Source organism: Eptesicus fuscus, chromosome 18, assembly GCF_027574615.1.
Source record: "Eptesicus fuscus isolate TK198812 chromosome 18, DD_ASM_mEF_20220401, whole genome shotgun sequence".
NCBI classification, from domain to species: domain Eukaryota; kingdom Metazoa; phylum Chordata; class Mammalia; order Chiroptera; family Vespertilionidae; genus Eptesicus; species Eptesicus fuscus.
Genome location: NC_072490.1, coordinates 35,025,056 through 35,048,329, shown reverse-complemented (window position 1 = coordinate 35,048,329; position 23,274 = coordinate 35,025,056). Strand labels below are relative to the sequence as shown.

General features: G+C 37.9%; 1 protein-coding gene across 2 annotated transcripts in view; it reads left to right on the top strand.

Moving 5' to 3' along the window:
* PPARG (peroxisome proliferator activated receptor gamma) overlaps positions 1 to 23,274 on the top strand; it is a 134,596-nt gene that overhangs the window by 72,357 nt on the left and 38,965 nt on the right. For both annotated transcript variants that reach the window (XM_054729725.1, XM_054729724.1), the window contains exons 3-4: positions 17,759 to 17,986; positions 19,397 to 19,566. In XM_054729725.1, coding sequence (XP_054585700.1) covers positions 17,767 to 17,986; positions 19,397 to 19,566 — 390 coding nt within the window. In that variant the 5' untranslated portion in view covers positions 17,759 to 17,766. The remainder of the gene's footprint in view (positions 1 to 17,758; positions 17,987 to 19,396; positions 19,567 to 23,274) is intronic.

The window sequence follows — 23,274 nt, the reverse complement described above, 5'->3', positions numbered from 1 at the left end:
GTCATTTCTCTTGTTATTTCCTCCAAATTATGAATTATAGGAAACACTCTAAACAAATGTCGTTTATATTAGATGCTTACAAGAAGACATAGCATTAAAAAAAAAAATTTATTTTCCCCTACCAGTCCTCAGGAATACAACTTGTTTGAAAACTACTTGACAGCAGTTATCCATTTAAACTATTAATTGAGGTGCATGAGTTGTTAAATGAAAACAATTTTTATACATTTGAAAGAGGTTTTCATAGATTACTATATTTGTCAGCATTCTCACTTATAACTTGAATAAGATCACCTCGAGGAAATTCTAAAATCATCATATATCTTTGTAAGGTACATATTCTTTGCATCAGAGAAAATGTGAGCTAAGGAAATTTCTTCATTGTATTAGATCAACAAAAGTGACACGAGGTTTCTGTTATTTAAGGTTCCTTTAGATACCCTTAAATTGGGCATTAGGAAGTTGTCCAGCAAATGCTTCTTATTCATCTGCTAGTGTTGAATATTTGTGAAAATATGTGATAGAGAATGAATCAGACTCACTTGAATGGAGCTAAGTTTCTTTAAACCTCTGCCAGATTACCCTTTTTTTGTAGACACAGTTTGCACCTCTGACTAAGTTAGAGACACGGGACTTGCACATGTATCTGATAGTAACTGCCATCCAACTCTACAGCCTCGGATTAAGATCACAGGGCTGTTTGAGTACACAGTTTTTAGGCTCATGTAATTTTTGTTTGAATAAGGGATTGGCAACACAAGATTGAGATTCCCACAGTGGGGAATGGCTTGCATTATAAAGTAAACTTAAAACTGTCAACTGCTAATTACCTACATGTGAATTATCCCTCACTACTTCATGTCAAGATTTCTGTATGGCTTTTTAGCTGACCTTCTAAATAAGAAACTCTCAGCCAGCCAATCCAATTTGCAAAATAAGTGGTCCTAAAAAACAGCCTTCTAAGAAGTATTGGGCACCTACTATAGTGGACACTGTGAAGTCTTAACACCTTTGCCTGGCTTTCAAAGCACTTTGTAATCTGGTTCTACTTTATCATCTTATTTCCCTACAAATCCTAGTGATTGGCCTGGGATTTAATAGAACTAATTTCATTGTCCCAAGAATAAACCATATTCACTGTGGCCACCAAGCCTATCATATTCTGGAAAGCCCTTCCTAATTCTTCTACCTTTCCAAATCCTCCCTGTCCTTCAAGGTCAAATTCAAGTAATGTCTATGCTGTGAAGCATTCTCTGAATACACTACCATTGATGCTGTCCCTCTCCTACAAACTGAAAATATGTTCAAAATATGTCTCCTATCCTCCCTGCACTGCCACCACGCTGATCCAAGCCTGGATCGCTGTCCCAGTCTCTCAACAGGTTTTTCTGCCTCTGCCCTTGTCTCCCAATAGCCTTGTCTCAACCCACCATCCAGAGGGATTATTTTAAAAAGTAAGTCAGATCTGTCATTCTGCTCAAAACCCTGCAGTGGTTCCCCACGTCACCTCTAACAAAAGCCCCCATGTGCCCCACAGTCACTTCTCCGTCCCCTCTTGTATCTCTCTGCCCTTTACTCACTCTGTTCCCACCACACTGGCCTCCTTGCTGTTCTTCCAACATTCCGCACATGCTCCTTGCCTTAGTGCTTTTGCTTCTTCTGGCCTCTTAGCTGACTCCTGCAACTCCTTTTCATCTTTGCTCAGATCTTGCCTTGGAGAGAGGACTACCTTAACCCCCTATTGAATTTTCTATTCTCCCCCCTGCCCTGCCCCTCCCCCTGCTCTACACTTTATTTCTAAAATACCCTATTATTTATTTAGTTGTTGTTTGTTTGTTTGTTTATTGCATTTATTGTTTATTGCTGCTTTATCCCACTAGCAAATCAACCCCATGAGGATAGAGATCGTTGCCTGCTTTGCTCCCCCACTGGTATATACCAAATGCCTAGAACATGCTCTATGAATAGCAGGGCTCATTAATAGTTGCTAAAGTGAAATAATAAAATTCTCTAACCTTTTTGGTCTGTATCACATTAGTTAGCCCTTAATCGGAGACTACCTGATATTATTTTCTGTTTTATATATTCCCTAGGGCCTACGTAGTTAACTGAGGATAAGACCCAGGTTTTATTCTCTTCATTATTTCACAAGTATCTAATACAGTGATTTCTAAACTTTTTCATCTCATGGCACACATAAACTAATTACTATGCAGTACAGCTAAAAATATGCTATATTTTTTGCCAGTCTGATGAAAAATATAGGTATAATTTTGATCCATTCGCACTGGATGGCTATTGTTGTGTTGGCTGATGTCATATTTTTATTTGACAGTCTAAAGGAAAAGAGGTCAGTGCTCCTGACTCAGTAGTCAGGGTATTGCTTGTTTTAAAAATTCTTGCTGCACACCCGTTGGAAATGGCTGATCTAACGTAATAGGTATCTAATAAGTTTTTGTTGACTTACTAATACAAAGCTGATCTCCTGCTTTAACTTGGCAGCTCCTGAGGTCAAGCACTGGAATGTATTTAGTAAGTACAAACAAAAGTTTAGTGTACACTAAATACTAGTCTAAAACCAATGCTAATATAAACAAACAAACAATACTATATATGCTAAACACAGGTTCAAACATATCTTGAATTACCTATTGCTTACAGTTATTTGCACCATGCCCTTTCATTGGTTTGAATATCATTAGTTGAGTGTCTTTCAGTGTTAATTTGAATGTCATAAGTTTGTGAATTATCCAAATGCCTGGCTTCTTCTGCAAGTCTGCCTACCTTTTTTTATTATTATTCTTTATTGTTTAAAGTATTACATGAGTCTCATTCCCCCCCCCCATTGACCTCTCCCCTGCTACCCCCACCCCCAAGCACAAACCCTCACCCCTCTACTGTCTGTGTCCATTGGTTTTGCTCATATGCATGCATACAAGTCCTTTGGTTGATCTTTTACCCCCTCACCCCCACATTCCCTCATAGGTTGGACAGTCTGTTTGATACTTCTATGTCTCTGGCTCTGTTTTTGTTCATCAGTTTATGTTGTTCATTATATTCCACAAATGAGTGAGATCATGTGATATTTATCTTTCTCTGACTGGCTTATTTCGTTTAGCATAATGCTCTCTATTCCATCTATGCTGTTGCAAATGGTAAGAATTCCTTCTTTTTTACAGCAGCGTAGAATTCCATTGTGTAGATGTACCACAGTTTTTTAATCCACTCATCTGCTGATGGGCACTTAGGCTGTTTTCAAATCTTAGCTATTGTAAATTGTGCTGCTATGAATATAGGGGTGCATAAGTCTGCCTACTTTTTGAAACTTCTGGTATTCATTTGAATTTCCAAGAGACTAATTTTCTAACAGTGCTAAGGAGAATAACTTATTTAATTGCTAACTAATATTCAACATGTAAAGCACTTAGAGCTATACCTGATATGTAATAGGTGCCCAACGAATGTTAATTTTGTCCTCACACCCTTAAAATGTAAGTTATCACTTTGGGATAATACAGATTTTTATTATTCATGCTATCTAAAGTTTTCTATTATCAGACATATTGATTACCCTCTTACAATCTTTTTCTTAGCATTTTTCAAAACATTTATAAATTATCTGATATATATTATTAATCATAGTTCCAGAAGAATGAAAGATTTAATTTCTTACTTTGGCAAAGAGCCAATGGCAAAACTTAGTAATAGAACAAGAGTTCTAGTATTCTTCAGATGTTCCAGGCATTTGAACACAATGGCTTCCCTTGATTCTTTTAGTTAAGTCACTTCTTTTGGAAAACGTGCTCTTATGTTTTTGCTTTGCATTAGCAATTAAATATTTTTAGTGTAAGATCTTTGGATATTATTTTGCTATTGTCTTATACTTTACATAAAACTCTGCCTTTATTTTAGTGTTTTTTTTGTTGTTGTGTTTTGGGGTTTTTTTGTTTTGTAGACCTGTTATATTAGATGTCTGGGTAAGTTTGCTTAGTTGACTAAAATATGATGCTAATAAGAACAAAAGTGTTCATTGGACATAAGTGTGGTCAGAGTTACATAGAAATTTTTGCCATTGATACAGGCCACATTTCTAGTCATTCACAAGATACAAATAATTGACCCAGGATAAATCAATTCAATTTGCAAGTTTATGTCCTATGTAAAAATCTATTCATCTTTGACATTATATTCACTTAGTTGTTATCACGTAAGTTGTTATCAGATAATATAAGGGGTATGCTGGATGATAGAGACAAGTATCTTTTCCTTATAATATCTTTATTAATAATAATCCAACTCCTAATCATTCCACTGGGCCCTCATAATTCAAAAGCCATATCTACCATGAAATTATTCTCAATTATTTCAGAACACGTTAGTCTCCTTCTCCTCCCCATTTCTAGAGCACTTATTGTTTCTATCACTACTTTGATCTCTATTCTTTCTTCTGTTTATTAAATATCTTTCACCTTGGTAACTTCTAAAGATCAAGAAGTATAATTGTAATGTATTTCTTGTGAGGCCTGAAAAATACCTTGAACATAGTATTAGACAATTGGGTATCTTGATTTGAAATGGTTTTGATTTTATATTATTGAATGAGCATAAACTGAGATTAAGATATTGAGAAATAAAAATGCCAAAGAAAGTGAAACAGGGAAAGCTTATAAGGAGAGAAACACTATAATAAAATATAATGATAATTCTTCTAAGAAGCAAGGTTTATAAAATAGATTGTTTATCCATTTATTGACAAGATCATCTTTTCCCCAGTACATTTTTTATATTTTTTTATAATCATAAACCAGATGCCTCTGCAACTGTTGGATTGATTCTGGACTTGCTCTTCTGTTGCATTGGTCTATTTTTTTCTACCTGTGCACAAATTAATATGTTGTCTTAATTACTGTAGCTTTATAATTGGGTTTAATATCTGGTAGTAGAGTCCTCCAGCATTGTTTTTCTCTTTAAAGTTGCCTTGACTATTTTTGATCCTTTGAATTTCCATAGAAATTTAGACTCAGCATGTCAATTTTCACACAAAAATGGTAGGATTTTGAATAAATTTTTTCTGAACCTATAGATAAATGTAGAGAGAATTGACAACATTACAATAATGTGTCTTCCAATCTGTGAACATGGTATATTTAGATATTCTTTCATTTTTTTCAATAATACTTTTGAGGTTTCACTGTAGAGATCTGACACATATTTTGCTAGATGTTTTTCCCTGGGTATTTGAGATTTAAACTTATTGTAAAAATCATTTTAAAATGTCATTTTTATTTGTTGTTGGCTTATACAGTTGATTTTTAAATATTGACCTTATATACAGTAACTTTGCTAAATTCTCTTAACTGCAATGTTTTTTATACAATCATATTATGTGTGAATAATATTAGTTTTCTTTTTTCTTTTCTAACCCTCATGCCTCTTTTCCCCTGGTGTATTAGATAGGATTTCCAATATATTGTTATTCCTGATCTCAAAAGGAAAGCTTTAAATATTTTACCATCACACATGATTGCTACTTTAGGTATTTTGTTTGTTTGTTTTTTATAGATATTCTCTATCAGATTAATGAAGTTCCCTTTCCTTCCCAGTTAAGAAGGTTTTTTTTTTAATCATGAATGAGAGTCAAGTTATATCAAATGCTTTAATATAGAATATTTTTGATAATGCTATAATAGCTCAGGAGGAAGTTCTAAAATATGAAAAATGTTTACTCTGGACATTTTAATATCACATTGTAAAATGTTTTAAGATAATACTTAGTATTACTTGTTAAAAAACGAAAAATCGTCCAATAACCACTAGCCATCTGGTTACATCTGTTTTGACACTTTTGTTCTTAGTGTTTGTTTAGCTTATGACCATTGTCTTCTCATTAACAGTGCTTGGCACAGTAAATTGAAAGCAAAAGAAGAAACAGAAGCATAGTGTATCACATAATTTTGCCAAACTAAACAACTCTAAGTATGATAGTGCCTTTTGCTTCTATGATAATTTCAAGCTACTAGAGGTGCTTCAGTAGTAAAGCATTATTTAAAACCTCCCACCCATCCTGGGTGCAGTGGGTCCTTTACAATGTTTGAGAGGTGGACACACCAAAGAGAAACAGTACTTTGGCAGATCTTTAGTGGTTTCCTCTTTTTTGACTAGTTACAAACTTCTGGAGCATTCTTTTCATTTTTTCCCTTTCCATTCAGTCTCCCTTCTCTCATTTTTATTCCGCTATCACTGCAAAGCCAAAACCAAAATGTGAAGAGGGAGCTAGCCAGGAGGAAACATTCCAGTTCCTTTTTTCTGACCTAAGTACTATTCTTCATGAGCTAGCAGGCAAAGTGGGGATTTTCTGCTAAACCAGAGCAACTAACTATTGAACAGATTTGGCCTGCATCTTAATTAGATTACTAATAGTAAATCTCTCTTTAGAAACGTGTAAAGATAGTTTCAGCAGAAGAAGCAAGCTTGACTATAGGGAGAAAGAGGACATGCATTTCCAGCTAAGGAAGAAGAAATGGAGGACGGCATGATCCTGCAATCTTGTCTCCTGATATCTCAGGACTGGATTAGGCAAGCTATCTAAACAGCATGTGGCCACACAAGAGAAACAGAGAATGATCTCTAAAATTGATGACATATCCCCTTTGTTGATCTCAGTTGAAAATTTGCTATGAGACCCTCTGGCTTATTATAAAGGAACTAGAGGCCCAGTGCATGAAATTCGTGCATGGGGGTGGGGGGTCTCCTCAGCCCAGCCTGCATCCTCTCCAATCCGGGACCCCTCAGAGGATGTCCGACTGCAGTCGTACCTATCTCTCACAATCCGGGACCACTGGCTCCTAACTGCTCACCTGCCTGCCTGCCTGATCACCCTTAACTGCCCCCCCACCAGCCTGATCACCCCTAACCGCCTCTGCCTGTTGGCCTGGTCGCCCCTAACTGCCCCCCCACACCGGCCTGGTCGCTCCTTACTGCCCCCCCTACCAGCCTGGTCGCCCCCAACTGCCCCCTCTGCTGGCCTGGTTGCCCCACACAGCCTACTGTTCAGTCATTTGGTCGTCCCTCACTAAACCCCCCCCCCCCCCCACTGGCCTGGTTGCCCCTTATTGCCCCGCCTGCCGGCCTGGTCACTCCCAACTGCCCTCCCCCGCCTGCTGGCCTGGTCACCCCACGCAGCCTGCTGTTCAGTCATTTGGTCATCCCTCACTAACCTCCCTGCTGGCCTGGTCACCCCATGCAGCCTGCTATTCGGTCGTTACTGTGATGGTGTCCTGGACAATTTGCATATTCCTCTATTATTAGTATAGATTGCTATTCACGTCCCCTGGCCCAGCGCTGGACAGGGAGGTAGCCTTACGTCCCCAGCCAGGCACCAGGCTGAGAGGAAGCCTCACATCTTGGGCTGGCCCAAGTCCCTGCCCACCAACACTGCAAGTCCCCACCCACCCGCACCTGCCTCGTATGCAGCCTCCTGCTGTTTGGTCATTACGGTGTCCTGGTGTGATGACCATTTGCATATTAGCCTTTTATTATTATGATGTGCATATACAGATATGTATTGGAATGCTTCAACCTCTGCCAAGGCTATCAATGGGAGTATCAATGGGAAATTAAACCACAGAAGCATTGGATTCAGTTTTTAATATAAACTATGAATGAACATCTATTTTCTTATACTAAAGAAACAAATGACATACCTAATAATCAATTTCTTAATTATTTTCTTAATTTATGGTGTCCAAAAACGGAGGTTCTCCATACAGAGAAAGAACAATAGAATTCAAACCCCAGATCCGGTACATATTACCTGCATGACATTGGGCAAATGCTTAGCCCTTTTCTGTCTAATTTTTTTAATCTGTTGGGTGGTAATAATAATTGCATATAACCCATAGGACTGTCTATATATGTAAATTATACTGTTTATATACATATACATTTATAAATTATATATATACATTTATAAGTGACATATGTAATGGTTTTAAGGTATAGTGCCTCTCATATAATAAGTGCTTAAAAACTGTTAGCTGTTATTATTAAACTAGAGGCCCAGTGCATGAAATTCATGCACTGGAGGGGTGTCCCTCAGCCCAGACTGCACCCTCTCCAATCTGGGACCCCTCAGGGGATGTCCAACTGCCGGTGGCAGTCAGACATCCCTCTCACAATCCAGGACTGCTGGCTCCTAACCACTCACATTTCTGCCTGCCTGATTGCCCCAACTGCTTCTACCTGCCAGCCTGATCACCCCCTCACTGCTCCCCTGCCGGCCGGATTGACACTTAACTACTCCCCTGCTGGCCCGATCACCCACAACTGCCCTCCCCTGCCAGCCCAATTGCCCACAACTGCCCTCCCCTGCCAGCCCGATCACCCTCAATTGCCTTTCCCTGATGGCCATCTTTGTGGCGGCCATCTTGTGACGACGTCAGGGCTGCCATCTTGTGACAACATGGGGGTGGCCATCTTGTGATGATGCAAGGGCGTGACACCACCTAGGCTTTTATTAGTATAGATTGTACTTCTGCTAATGGGATCCAGAGTCTTTTCCTCCTTTACTTATGAAAATCTGTGATACCAGTGAAGGAAAACAATGAATTGATAGAATTTATTTTTTAAATGCTTCAGTCAAAAGGGCAATCATCTATTGGTCAAGTATAAAAAATACGTTCTGTTTCTTTTATTTTACTTGAAATTACATTAAATTTTCTTATACTTTTCCATGTTTATCAGTCTTTTAAGAGGACTGATAAACATGCAAGGGTTATATGTACTCCCTCTGTTGAAATCATGGGAAAATATTACAATTAAAAGATATTTAACTTAATTTTTACTTTTATCAAAATAATGTTCGTATATACTTTTTAAAGTCAGATAGTGTATAAAGATTTTAATGAAGAACAGCAATCCTTACTCCCACACCCAGTTCCTACTCCTCAGAAGAATGATTTTTAACTCTTTTAAACATTTCTCCCAGTATTTACCTCTATACCTTTAAAATATGTGCTTATACTGTTATTTTTTAAATTGTATTCATTGCTCACTGACTTCCTACTGTAGAAGAAAGAATTTAGCCCTTTACCACCACATGCCCTTTCCTCAACACACACTTCCCCTTACCCCATCTTCCTAATGTAGTTATTTGTAATTTTAAGTGAAATCACTTGTCTAAGTTTACATTGTAATAACTTTGAAAGTGCTGCTTTTCTATATACCTATCCACTAGTTCATTCTCAAACTCTCTGACAGAGTAATAAAAACTCTCAAAGTGGCCAAATATATCAGGCATTCTAATTTTTCAGGTAATCTCGCACAGCCTTCTTCATCTTCCTGCTCCGTTACCTCAAGGTTGCTGGTATCTCTTATCCTGGTACTTCCTTTTATCTCTCTCCAGTGTTTAGATCCTTTGTTTCCTGGGTCCATATTTTCCTTTTTTTCTAGTGTAAAAATCTGGGAAAGAGTACATGGACAGTAACATTTTTTTTGAGGCCTTACATTTATGAAAATGTCTTATTCTACTTTTTTTAAATGTATTTTTATTGATTTCACAGAGGAAGGGAGAAGGAGAGAGAAATAGAAGCATCAATGATGAGAGAGAATCATTAATCAGTCGCCTCCTGCACACTCCCCCTCCCGCACTGGGCATTTAGTCAGCAACCCAGTCCCTGACCCAGAATCGCACCGTGACCTCCTGGTTCAAGGGTTGATGTACAACCACTGAGCCACACTGGCTGGGTGTCCTATTCCACTCTTATACTTAGTGATGGTTTGGCTGAGTATAAAATGCTCAGTTGTAAATAATTTTTGTCTTTGAGTTTTGACAACATTACCTTATTGATTTTAGCTTCCAGTGTTGCTGTTGAGCAGTCAGTATCATTCTCATTTCTGATCCTTTCTATGGATCTGTGTGTGTCTGGAGGCATTTAGGATAGACTCTATAAAAAGAGCACTAGTCTTTACAGTGATTTCTTTCTGTGTGGTTTAAGTAAGAAATCCTTCCTCTCTGGGTTTTTGTTGTTGTTTTAACCAACATAAATCCTTGCCCTCTAAAGTAAAAAAAAAAATCTGAGGCACAACTTAACGCTTTTCAGGTACATATAGTAAAGGGAAAATATGCAAAGGATGATAACTGTACTTTTAGGAAACGAAAAAAGTTACAAACTGCAACATAGGTTAGACGATTATTTCACAAACTGTATTCCATCAAATGGTAAACTTCTCAAATATTGCATACCGTGCCCTCCCCTCTCTTGTATTTTCGCATGAATTATTAGTCTAAGAAGTCCCACAGTAAACCTATTTAACCTTTCTTGACTAGCATTTCCTAAATTTATTTGCCCACCAGAATTTTTTTCTTTTTCATTATTTTAAAAGGAACATCATTAACATATGTATAACACAGTTGGGGAAATGCCAGATAAGAGTTAGACTTTCCTGGCTACAAAAGAGCAATTAAGCAATGGAATAAGTAACCAAGAGAAGCTGTGTACTCTCCTCTTCCAGAGGCCTTTAAAACAGGACATCTGTTTTAGGCGTAGTCCTGTTGGAACAATAGGACTATACTGGTGTTTCTTCCTCTTCCTGTCCCCTAGTGGTAGCATTGGAGGCTTTTAGTCCACCTTTTACATGATTCTAGTACTTTGGTTATTAATAAGTGCAAAAATGACCACTATTACCAACAAGTATATTTATTGAGGACTTATTCAGTGTCTGGCCCTATGCTAGATGCAGGAGACAGAAAACCTGGATTCTTAGTCAGCCTCTAGCCAACTGTGGGCAAATCACGTTGCCTCCTTTTCTTCATCTGTCAAATGAGGAATTTAGGTTATCTCAAAAAGGCCATTTCTGCTCTAATATTTCAGGATGATTTTTGTCTCTGGATATCAGCTCTTAAAATGGGAGAAGAATTTAAAAATTCTGAGATCAATTTACACTGCAAAATGATTTTCATGAATCAATAAGAAGGGGCTGGATAAATAAGTTGGAACTATATTTACGAGTTCCAAGGTATCAAACTGAAACAAATAAGAAGATATTTTTAAAAATCATTTATGGGCTCTGAAGGGCACTGCCAACAAGACTACTAAGTTTTAGAGAATATATGAAAGGCTTTTTTCCGGCACCAATTATTGTTGCACAGCTTAACACATCTGCCTAATGAAGCTTTTATTTGAGAATTATTCTTCAAAGTACATCCCAGTCTCCTGTACCTGGGACATCAAATGTATTCAGTTTAGAAAGTTAAGTGTGCAGCCTTGGAGTTTTAAACCATCTGGGTAGGTAACCCAGCTCTACTACGCAGTAACTGTGTTCTTAGGCAAATTACTTACTTCCAAATCTGTGCCTTAATATCCTCTTCTTTAAGGAGAATTATAAGTGTACCTACCTCATAGGATGTTGTGAAGATTCAGTGGGATGATCCAAATGCTGTGTTTGGCACAATACTTAGCAAAGATTTGGGGTTCTATTAATAATTAGCTAATATAATTATTAAGGACATGCAGCATTTCCCCAGATATTCTAATAGAAGTTTTTCTTTCCATAAGGGACAGCATAAAACACCAAAGGGAAATTATATAGTTCTGGTGCTTAATTTTATAATCCAGCATCTTTTCTGACCTGCTGCTTCCATACTCCCAAATAATGCTGCCTTTCAGGTTAGAGAAGTTACTTTATTTTTGCATATTGGTTGTATTTTTGTTTGAAGTGCTTTGTACTTTAGAATATTGTGCAAAGTCTACTCACTGACTATAGTATAGTTTCAAGCCAAGTTTGAAGGTCTAAGATAAAGGTCACATATTCATGTCCTTCCTCACAATGTCTGCATAGAGACTTTGGCCTTCTTGAAACACACTGAAGGTTGTGAAATTGATAGATATACCCTGATGCAACACACTCCTGTCACCCAGCTGGAAAGTTAAGACACTGTTACTTATCCCTGAGAAGGGCTGTTGTTCATCCTAATATTTCGTTCATTTGTTCTTTCATGGGTAACTGCATGAGTAACGAAAAACACCTACTCAACTTACAGCTTGGCAGAAACAGTAGCTTATGTTTTCTAGAGGCAAAATTAGAAGCAGGCTCCCTGGACCCATCTCTAAGTCAAAATAAAATAAAATGTCTAGGGACCCACTGTGCCTCCCAGTAAACATGGTCCATGAAATAATATTGTTTAGGTCAAGATGTCCTAGAATAAGAGGACCGGGAGAAGGAAGGGGGAGGGAAAATATGTATTTGAGTAATATGTTTTCATAGAAATGAACCAGCAAGCTGTTTTTCTTTCTTACTTTGTCTTTTCTACATAGAAAAAGCAAACAGACTTTGTAGGACCCTAATCTTCCTCCTGCAATTATCACAAAAAAAAAAGAGAAAAACTGAGTATACATTGTGGAGGGGAAGGATTTTAGCTTAAATTGTATTTTATTTATAATATTAAAGATTACCATCTTTTCTGGGGAGCTTAAGTCTTAGCAAAACTAAACCACTGAGAAAGTACCTCTATTCTATTTTCACAGCAAAAAATGAATACTTATCTACTTTTCTCTATAAAATGTGCTCATTCAGTTGGCAAGCACTTAGTAAACAACTGTGCATATGACTAAAGGGAAAACAGAATAGTAAGACACTGTCCTTTTGCTCCAGAACATAAATTGAATGGTGAAGATATTTATCCAAATAATTATATCAGAGTTAAGAGACAAGTACAAAATGCTGTGGGAATACAGAAAATGGAGAGTATTTTTTTAAGTTGGAGCATTTATGGAAGGTTTCGTGGTGAAAGTAGCATTTGGACTATTATGGGATTTCCCACTGTTGTTGGAAAGACAGATGGGATTGTGAAGTGTAGCAATGAGGATGGGAAGAAGGTAGAGCAGCCTCAGCATGAACAAAGATGAACAGACTAGAAAATGCAGAGCATGTTGAACGTGGTCAGAATAGAATATGCCTAACCAACCACAGGCTGTACCAAGAATGGGAGTGAGGTGTGGGATCACTAGGGGAAAAGATCACTAGTGAAAAATTTAAGTCAAGGCCGTGTCAGGGAGTCTTGAATGCCAAGCCAGGACATTTTAATTTATTGTGTAGGTCACAGCTTCTCCTGTTTTCCCACTGATATGCCCTTAGTAGAAGAGGACAGCAAAAACATAGCATTCTTGGGGGTGGGAATGAATAGGTGGACAATGAAACTATTCTGTATGATACTGTAATGGTGGGTACAGGACATGCTTTGGTCAAAACCCATAGAATGTGCAACACAAAAAGTAAACCCTAATATAAACTATGGACCTTAGTTAATAGTAATGTATCAATATTGGTTCATCAATTTGTAACAAGTGTGTCACACTAATGCAAGAGTTAATAATAGGGGAAATCCAAGTTAATAATAGGGGAAATTGTGAGTTTCAGGGGTGAAGGGAAGGGAGAAAGGGGAAAGGGTATATGGGAACTCTGTACTTTCTGTTCAATTTTTATGTAAACCTAAAATCACTCAAAAAATAAAGTCTTTTTTGTTTGTAAATCCTCACCCGAGGACATTTTCATTGATTTTGAGAGAGAGAGAGGAAAGGAGGGGGAGAGAGAGAGAGAAAGAGAGAGAGAGACCGAAACCTCTGGCATGTGCCCCAACTGAGGCTAAGGATCAAACCAGCAACCTAGTTATGTGCCCTGACTGGGAATCGGACACACAACTGTTCCATGTATGGGGACAACGCTCCTACTAACTGAGCCACACCAGACAGGAAAAGTCTGTTTATTTTTTTTTTTTATTGAGGTATTATATGTGTACATATCTTACTATTACCCCCCCACCCCAAAGTCTGTTTATTTTTTAAAGCCCTGGCTGGTGTGGCTCAGTGGATAGAGCATCAGCCTGCGAACTGAAAGGTCCTGGGTTCGATTCCAGTCAAGGGCATATGTCCGGGTTGTGGGCTTGATCCCCAGTGGGGGGAGGGGTGGCATGCAGGAGGCAGCCAATCAATGATTCTTTCTCATCATTGATGTTGCTCTCTCTCTTCCTCTCCTTCCTCTCTGAAATCAATAAAGGTATGTATTTTTTAAATCGCGTGTTCATGAAATATACAAGTACAATTTTTTAGGAGTTTCATATTATATCTTTAAAATAGCATGAATTTTTATTCTATTCATGTATGCATAAATGGGTATTTTAAGATTAAAATTTTCCCCAAACTTTTCATTAAGATCCATGACCCATAAGGATATAATTCCTGTATTGAGAAGCTTGGCTTTGGATGACAGGGAGTCACTGAAGCCACATCAAAAGCGAAAAAGCCCTGGCTCGGTAGCTCAGCTGGTTGGAGCATTGTCCTGTGCACCAAAAATGGTTGCAGGTTCAATTTCCTGCCTGGGCACATCCCTAGGTTGTGGCGCGTATGGGAGGCAGTGGATTGATGTTTCTCTTTCACATCAATATCGCTCTCTCTCTCCCTCTCAAATCAATAAACATATCCTCAGGGGAGGATTTAAAAAAAAAGTGAAACTAAACCAGTAAAATGATGAGCAACCAATTTTTCTTGCAACACATATTTTTTCATCCTTATTTTCATTTCCCAGTGTTCGTACAGAGGCATATACAGTAGCTTTAACTCACTCAGTGAACCTTTATTTTAATGAGAAGTAGTTGATAAACCAACTTTTATGGATAGTGCAGTTGAAACAAGAGAGGTATATTTTGACATGAAAGTAATTTATACTAAGAAAAATGTGAAATAAGCCTGCTGAGAAGATGGGCAAAGTCAATGGAATGACTTGGGTTAGGTAGGTTTAGATGTATTTTATTTATTTCAGAGAGAGGAAGAGTGAAAGAGAGATAGGAACATCAATGATGAGAAAAAATCATTGATTGGCTGCCTCCTGCTTGTCCCACATTGGGGATCAAGCCCGAAAGCCAGGCATGTGCCCTGACCAGGAATTGAACCCTGATCTCCTGAGTCATAGGTAAATGCTAAACCACCGAGCAACACCCGCTGGGTTTTTTTGTTTTTGTTTTTGTTTTTTTAAATTTAGAGAGAGAGAAACATTGAAGTGAGAGAGAACATGGTTCAGTTGCCTCCCGTATGCAACCTGACCGGGGATCAAACCTGCAACCTGGGTATGTGCCCTGACCAGGAATCGAACCAGCAACCTTTCTATCCATGGGACAACACTCAACTAACTGAGCCACACTGGGCAGGACTAGATATATTTTGAGACAAAGAATTCAGTTTGATGGGTGCCCCTGTCATTGAGAGCATAAACTTTTTACTAGATGTCATTGAGACCCACTATGACCTTCCTGCTGTCACCAGTGCACATTCCTCTTTTTGTTGTGTGGTGTTTACACTGTAACACAGATAACTTCAGGTTGTTTGGGTGCTTATTTATGTAGATATTCAGACATGTGAACCCAAACTGTGCCTACTGAGTCCTCGTGGAACCACTGAAGCACATTCATAGGACTAGGCTCCTCGTTTGTGTTTTCAAGGCACTTTGTTTTTCTTATGAAGACCACAACTGGAATCTTTAACCTCATGCAAAAATCAGCCTTTGAGAGTGAATTCCTTAGCTCTCCGCTTGCTGGGAAAATACAAGACACCCATTCCCAGATACCCTTAGGAGAACAGCCCTTCCTGCATAAACTATTTTCATCAGTGAGAGAATATATACAGAACAGGGTTTCTAGATCAGTCTCGAGTTTGAATTCTCTACTTACTAGCTGTTGGACACTGGACAAGTCACTGTACTCCTGTAGTCCTAGCCCACCTATCTCTAAAGTGGAGATAATATCTTGGGTTACATGAAGTAAAAGGTAGAATGCGTCTTTTATGTGCGAGGTACTCAAATATTAGTTTGCTTTCCCCTTTTCCTACCTTTTATGCTAAAATTCCATCGATTCATTTGGTATTTAATAAATAAATGTTTAAGGAGCACCTACCATGTGCCAAGCAAGCTCTTTGCTAGGAGATAGGGATATAATTGCAAATAAGACAGGTAAGCATATGATTTCAGGTGCCCTAGAATTTTGGGGCAATTCATTTCTTTGCCTCTAACAGCAATTTCAAATTCCCACACCTCTCTACTGGTATTTTTGACCAAGGAGTTAACATTTAAAATACTTGTGACTGCCCTTGCCTCAGTGGATAGAGTGTCAGCCCAAGGACTGAAGGGTCCCAGGTTGAATTCCAGTCAAGGGCATGTACTTCGTTTGTAGGCAGATCCTTCAGGCACAATTCTCGTGATCTCTGGCCCCAAGGCATCATGTAGGAGGCAACCAATCGATGAATCTTTCTCACACATCAATGTTTCTCTCTGTGTGTCTCTCCCCTCCCTTCCACTCTCTCTAAAAAAAATTAATGAAAAAATATCCTCACCTTAGGTGAGGATTAACAAAAAAATAAACAAATAAATAAATAAACAAACAAACAAATAAATAAAATACTTGTGACTGCTTTTTGGCACCACTTCAATAGTGAACTGGTTTCAGGTAAACCAAGTCAGACAGGTTCCCATTGCATAAAGGTTTAAAGTTTACCCACTTCAATCTCACAAGTCCACATTAAATACTTAGAACCAAAATCTGAGGGTTTTATTTCACTTACTGTGACCACAAAACATATTTAGAAAAATGCATGTGGCATCTTAAGCAGGCAATTCATGAAACAAGTTATTCTGTGGTTCTGTGACTCTCCAACATCCATATCAGTATTTTTATCTTTGTGTGTGTGTGTGTGTGTGTGTTTTTGTGTGTGTGTGTGTGTGTGTGTGTGTGTGTGTGTGTGTGTTTTATGTTTCCTTGTTTTCATTTTTGTTTTGTCTTGGGGGTGGTTTAAAATGAATTCTGGGCCAGATTCTCATTTTAACATTCCCTCATTGATATTCAAATACGTTTCACATATCTCTAACCTCTCTGTTCTCAATATGGGGAATGCTTTCTCCTCTTTAAGGAAAACTGTATACACAGAAAACATAAATATTTGAGTGTTTTCATAGCACAGAAGGGATCTTCTCTTTTTTTTTAAGATTCATTTTGGTATTACTTTAAGAATAAAATTACGTTATAATACAGTTAAAGAATAAATCCTTTATGTATATATATTTTTATTTATTTCAGAGAGGAAGGGAGAGGGAGAGAGAAAGAGAAACATCAATGATGAGAGAGAATTGATGCCTCCTACACGCCCCACACTGGGAGTTGAGCCTGCAATCCAGACATGTGCCCTGACTGGGAATCGAACCGCGACCTCCTGGTTCATAGGTCAACACTCAACCACTGAGCCATGCAGGCTGGGCAAGAATAAATTCTTATCTAAATTTAATATACCAACTTTCTGTCGCATAAAAACATTATAAACATTAATAGAAAAGCAAAATTTTCATCCTAAAGAGAAAACTATTTAGGATCTCTAATTTCAAGAAAGTAAAATTGTCCCAGAACTCTATGCTCTTTAAAAATTAACAGACTTGATTGATGACCTTCTATAGAAGATAATGAGGGCAGGGCTGACTGCAGGACATTTTCATGGAGTACACTATACCTGTTGATACTGTTACAGGGTTCTCTACTGTGATATCCAGCTAAGCGATGACTTTCTTTAGTAAAACAAATTGGGCAGCACTAAGAAGGTGGGTTATGTTCTCTTCTCCAGATGAAATCACATTACCAAACGTTCTTTCAGTTCCCTCTCTACATATCTTTAGAGGATTGCTCTGTTCTCCAGGACCAACTTCATAGCTATGCTTTTTTCCATTTCAGAAATTACCATGGTTGACACGGAGATGCCATTTTGGCCCACCAACTTTGGAATCAGCTCCGTGGATCTTTCCGTAATGGATGACCACTCCCACGCCTTTGACATCAAGCCCTTCACCACTGTTGATTTCTCCAGTATTTCCACTCCACACTATGAAGACATTCCATTCGCAAGAGCTGACCCAATGGTTGCTGATTATAAGTATGACCTGAAGCTCCAAGATTACCAAAGTATGATGTTTATTTTCACTTTTCAGATTACTAAGACTAGCATTGGACTCAATAACACTGGAGTAAGTGCTCCAGAGACTAATACTCTATAGAGAAGACATTTACCTTTAATTTATTCATCCACATATCCATGAAATATTAGGTATTTATTATATACCAGAAAGGAAGTCAGTGTGTTAATCCCCCAGAACATTCTTTCCTTTTGTCCCTTCTTCTTTCTCTCTTCTTTTTTCTTTTCTTGGTTCTTCTTAAAAGCATTATCCAGTATGATTATATTGCCAGGTATATATCAGGCTAAGAGTCCATCACCCAAGCTTTGAATTCTTTTGAATACGTATAGGTTAGTAAGTAACAGCTTGCTACCTTATTATCACCAAATTACTAAATTATAATCCAATTTTTTCTAATTCTGCCATTTGAGAAGCTTACACTGAAACCTAAACTGGTAAGGGAATTAAACCTTTGGTTCTGTGACCTTCCAACACCCATAATACTAAAGCTCTAACAGACAACATATAGTATTTGAGACAATTAAGGTTATTTTATAAATAACACAAATTTAAATTTTGACAAGTTGGTCTATTGATAAATCTTCATACCATTAACTCAACTCACATCGAAACATCAGACTCAAGAAAAACTAAAACTGCACTTTTCAAGATGAAACAAATTTCTATGATGCTATTTCCTTGATTTTTATCTCTTTGTTTACTGATATGCTGGTTTTCCAAAGCCACCACTATGTAATTGGTAACCATTACTTGACAGTAAGAACTTCCTGTATTTCTAGTGTGTTTTTTTAAGATAAATAATATACTTGGTTATATTAATATGTGTGGTTTTCAGTTAGAGCCTAATACGGAAATTTAATGGCCCTAATCTTAACCAATGGAAAAGTCGTGCTTAATTTCCACAGGTTGTTTCACTCTCTATCAAAGATCATTTTACAAACCACCTTTTCTGACTCAACACTGATGGTAACCTGGTCTCTTATTTTTTATGTTCCTTCTGTGTGTCTTTTGCAAGAGTGGTTTAAAAATATTTCTAAAATGCAACATTTAAATTAAAATAGACAATTTAATATTGTGAAAATGCCAAGTACAGCGTATTACGTAGTAAAATAACCTTGATTGTCTCAAATACTATACTAGTATATGGGGTGTTAGAGGGTCATCGAACCACAGGCTTAATTCCCTTCCCAACTTTATTTATACAGGTGAAGCTCAAAGATGCTGTGACTTGCCCATGCTTACCAAGCCTACTTCTCCTATGTCTTTTCATGTTCCATAGTGGTTCTACACTTAAATAATAAAAATACGGCATTAAGGTATACTGTAGTGACTTGCCCTATTGCCTTTTTAGTATTGTTTTTCATGTAATAATGATCTGCTCACATTTTTCTATACACAGATGCAATCAAAGTGGAGCCTGCATCCCCACCTTATTATTCTGAAAAGGCTCAACTATACAATAAGCCTCATGAAGAGCCTTCCAACTCCCTCATGGCAATTGAATGCCGTGTCTGTGGAGATAAAGCTTCCGGGTTTCACTATGGAGTTCATGCTTGTGAAGGATGCAAGGTAAAAAGTAATTTTCTTCTTTCTTCAAAGAATTTGTTGAAAATGCACCTATTATTTCATTTCCTTTTGCAAACACATGACAAGGAATTGAGATAAAATTGTCAAACTTTTTTTAAAACCCACTACTCAAATAATATAGTATTTGAAAACCTAAGAAAATTAATAAAAGCAGAGTTACTTTGCCTCACTTTTCTTCCTCCAGATTGGTTCTAGAAGGCACTGATCTAATTTAATCCTCATATCTTGCAGATTTTTTTTTTTAAGTGACTTGATCAAGGGATCAAGGCAAGATACTGATGAACTGGCCCAAAACCCAGATTTCTGATTTTTCCAGTGTTGTTTTTTCACTGTACCATGTAATATTTTATATATGTAAGGCTTGACAGATCTAATAGATAAATAGATAGGTAGACAGATAATCTTTATTTGAGTCTTAGAACAGTCCTATAAGGTTGGGCTTATATATGGCCACTAACAGATGTAGAAATTATGAATTAGTGAAACTTTCCCATGGTCATCCATTAGTAAATGGCAGAGTTAGGACTCCTAAACCAGTGCTCTGTGTTTTCCTACTCAGCATCAGTTGAGTCATGTATAAATATGGGCTGATAAAGAAATATAACTATTTTGGGAAGGAGATACTATTTCTCTTCACCTTTTTTCTTAGTGAAAAGGGGAATTTTGGAAAGTTCAAACATTTAGTAATATTATGCGCAAGCATTAAAAAAATGTTAACCAACTCATATTTTCACATGTAGTCTTTTAAAATAATTAATTTTAATATACTAAGTGAATAAAATAGTAATAGAATAGTTTTTATTTTTTAAATATATTTTTTATTGATTTCATTGAGGAAGGGAGAGGGAGAGAGAGTTAGAAACGTCAATGATGAGAATCATTGATCAGCTGCCTCCTGCATGCCCCCTACTGGGAATCGAGCCCCCAACCCGGGCATGTTCTCTGACTGGGAATCAAACCATGACCTCCTGGTTCATAGGTCAATGGTCAACCACTGAGCTACCCCAGCTGGGCTAGAATCGTTTTGTTTTTTTTCTTGTTTTTGTTTTTTTCTTTTTCTTTTTTTTCTTGTTTTTTTTTTTCCTGTTAGAATAGTTTTTATTATATACTCCAGGGTTCAGAATAAATTGTTCATATTTACCTTATAAAGTAAATATTTAGCTTTTATAAATTTTTTATAAATATAAAATTTTAAATATTTCATATTTTGTATATTTTCTAAACATTATATTATAAAATACTTATCTTATAAAATAAATACTGCTTATCTTATATGAGTCAGATTTAATCCAGGGTTGGGCTTTTTTATTCAGCCCTAGCCAGTTTTGTTCAGTGGTTAGAGTGTCAGCCCATAGACTGAAGGGGCTCTGGTTCAACTCTCATCAAGGGCACCTACCTCAGTTGCAGGCTTGATCCTCGGCCCCAGTTGGGGTGCATGTGGGAGATAACTAATCCATGTATCTCTCTCACATCAATGTTTCTATCTGTCTCTCCCCCTCCCTTTCACCCTCTCTAAAAATCAGTGGAAAAAATATCCTCAGGTGAGGATTAACAACAAATCTACATGGGTGTGGGGGTGGGGGGGGACAATGGTAAGATATGTACACATATAATACCTAAATTAAAAAAAGTGAAAAAAATAAAAATAAAACCTATCTGCACATTAAAAAAAAAAAAGAGTAAGATGTAAATTGGCCATACCTTCATGACGCCCACCAGCCAATCAGGAGTGAGTATGCAAATTAACCCAACAAATATGGCGGGTTAATTTGCATACACAGGTGCCGAGCGGCCGGGGGTGGGGTGGGACACTTGCGTCGTTGCCATGGTGACGATGCAGGCATTCCGAACTGCCCCAGCCACTCTGGGCCTCTGGGCAGCGTGTGAAGGCGGAAAGGCAGCTCCCGGCCAGAGCAAAAAGGCGTCTCCTGCCGGAGCAAAGACAGTGCCAGCAGCCAGGGGAAGGAAAGCCCATTCTTTCATGAATCTTCGTGCATCGGGCCTCTAGTATGTATATGTGTGTGTGTGTGTGTGTGTGTGTGTGTATATATATATCCTTTAGAATAATAAATACACAAAACTATTTTCTGAAATCGTGACTAATACATCTCCAGCTCACCAGTTCACAGACTTCACAATAATCATGAGAGTAAATTGTTGAAATTGCACATCTGAAATAATAAATAAGAGTATTGTTGAAGAGTTTCTTTATCAGTAATATGAAGAAATTTTGTAGAAGCCTGCTTCATCCAGTGGCATAAGATACCATCCTTGTCCCCATAGAGCTCTCAGTTTTAGTTGGGCAGTGGAGGAGGAGCAGGAAATAAACATAAATATAATAAGTAAATTGTATAGTATGCTAGAAAGTCATAAGTCTATGGGGGAGGGCGGAGAAAAACTAGAGCAAAGTAAAGGAGATCAATGGTTCCAGAGGAAAATGGGGCAGGGACAAGCCACAGTATTAAATAGGTGGATCTCTCCCCCTTACCTCCACCCTCCCCTACCTTCCCTCTGAGGTTTGACAGTCTGATCGATGCTTCTCTGTCTCTGGATCTGTTTTTGTTTATCAGTTTATGTTGTTCATTATATTCCATAAATGATTGAGAGCATGTGATATTTATCTTTCTCTGACTGGCTTATTCAACCAAAGGACTTGTATGCATGCATATAAGCCTAACCAATGGACACAGACACCAGGGGGGTGAGGTCATGAGTGGGGGGTGGGGGGACAATGGAGGGCTAAGGACACATATGTAATACTTTAATCAATAAATAAAAAAAAACTAAAAATAAAAATACTTAGGTATCAAGCAAATAAATAAATAAGGTGGATAAGCCTCATTGAGAAGTTGAGGTGTTAGCAAAACTTGAAGGCAATGAGGGAAATAGGCAAATGTATATTTAGAGAAAGAGCTTTCCACATGAGAGAAAGAAGTAGAAAGTGACTTCAGGATTTTGGCTTGAAAAAGTAAGAGGAAGGAGTTGTATCAACTGAAATAGAAAAGCTGTGATGAAGTAAGTCTGTAGGGGTAAGATCAGGACTTTAGTGTTGGATATGCTGGGTTTGAGATGGCTATTAGATTTCCAAGTGAAGATGCCAAGTAAGCAGTAGAACATACTTGTCTAGAGTTCAAGATAGAAATGTGGAGAAAATAAAAATGCACATCAATGACAGAATCATACTCATTCAGTGCTTTTTGTATCAAACAGGACCAGATAAATTTGGAAGAATTAAAAACTGAGTTTCATGAAAATGAGCACAATAGAAATGAATAGGAATACTCTGAACAAAAAAAAGTGGAGTTAGAAAACATTTCTGATTAGATTTTTTTTCAAGTTTTTCCAAAAAATATAAATACTGCAGCATGCAGTTAGTCTCAAATTGACATATTTGCTTTTTTAAGATAGCAGTCAATTTTCTGAGGATTTATATATTACTAGTAGCCCTGCACATGAATCCATGCACCAGTAGCTCTCTGCGGGGTCTGGCCGCTCTGCACCTGCTGCCCAGAGGCTCTCTGCGGCCCAGAGGCCCATCCACGGCTGGGTGCAGAATGCTTGCCTCATCGCCGGGGCAATAACGCAAGCATTCCGTGCCCCGGCCTGGCCAGAGGCCCATCCACGGCTGGGCAAGGAACGCTTGCCTTGTCGCTGGGGCAACGAGGAAAGTCTTCCCCCCTCACCCCGGCC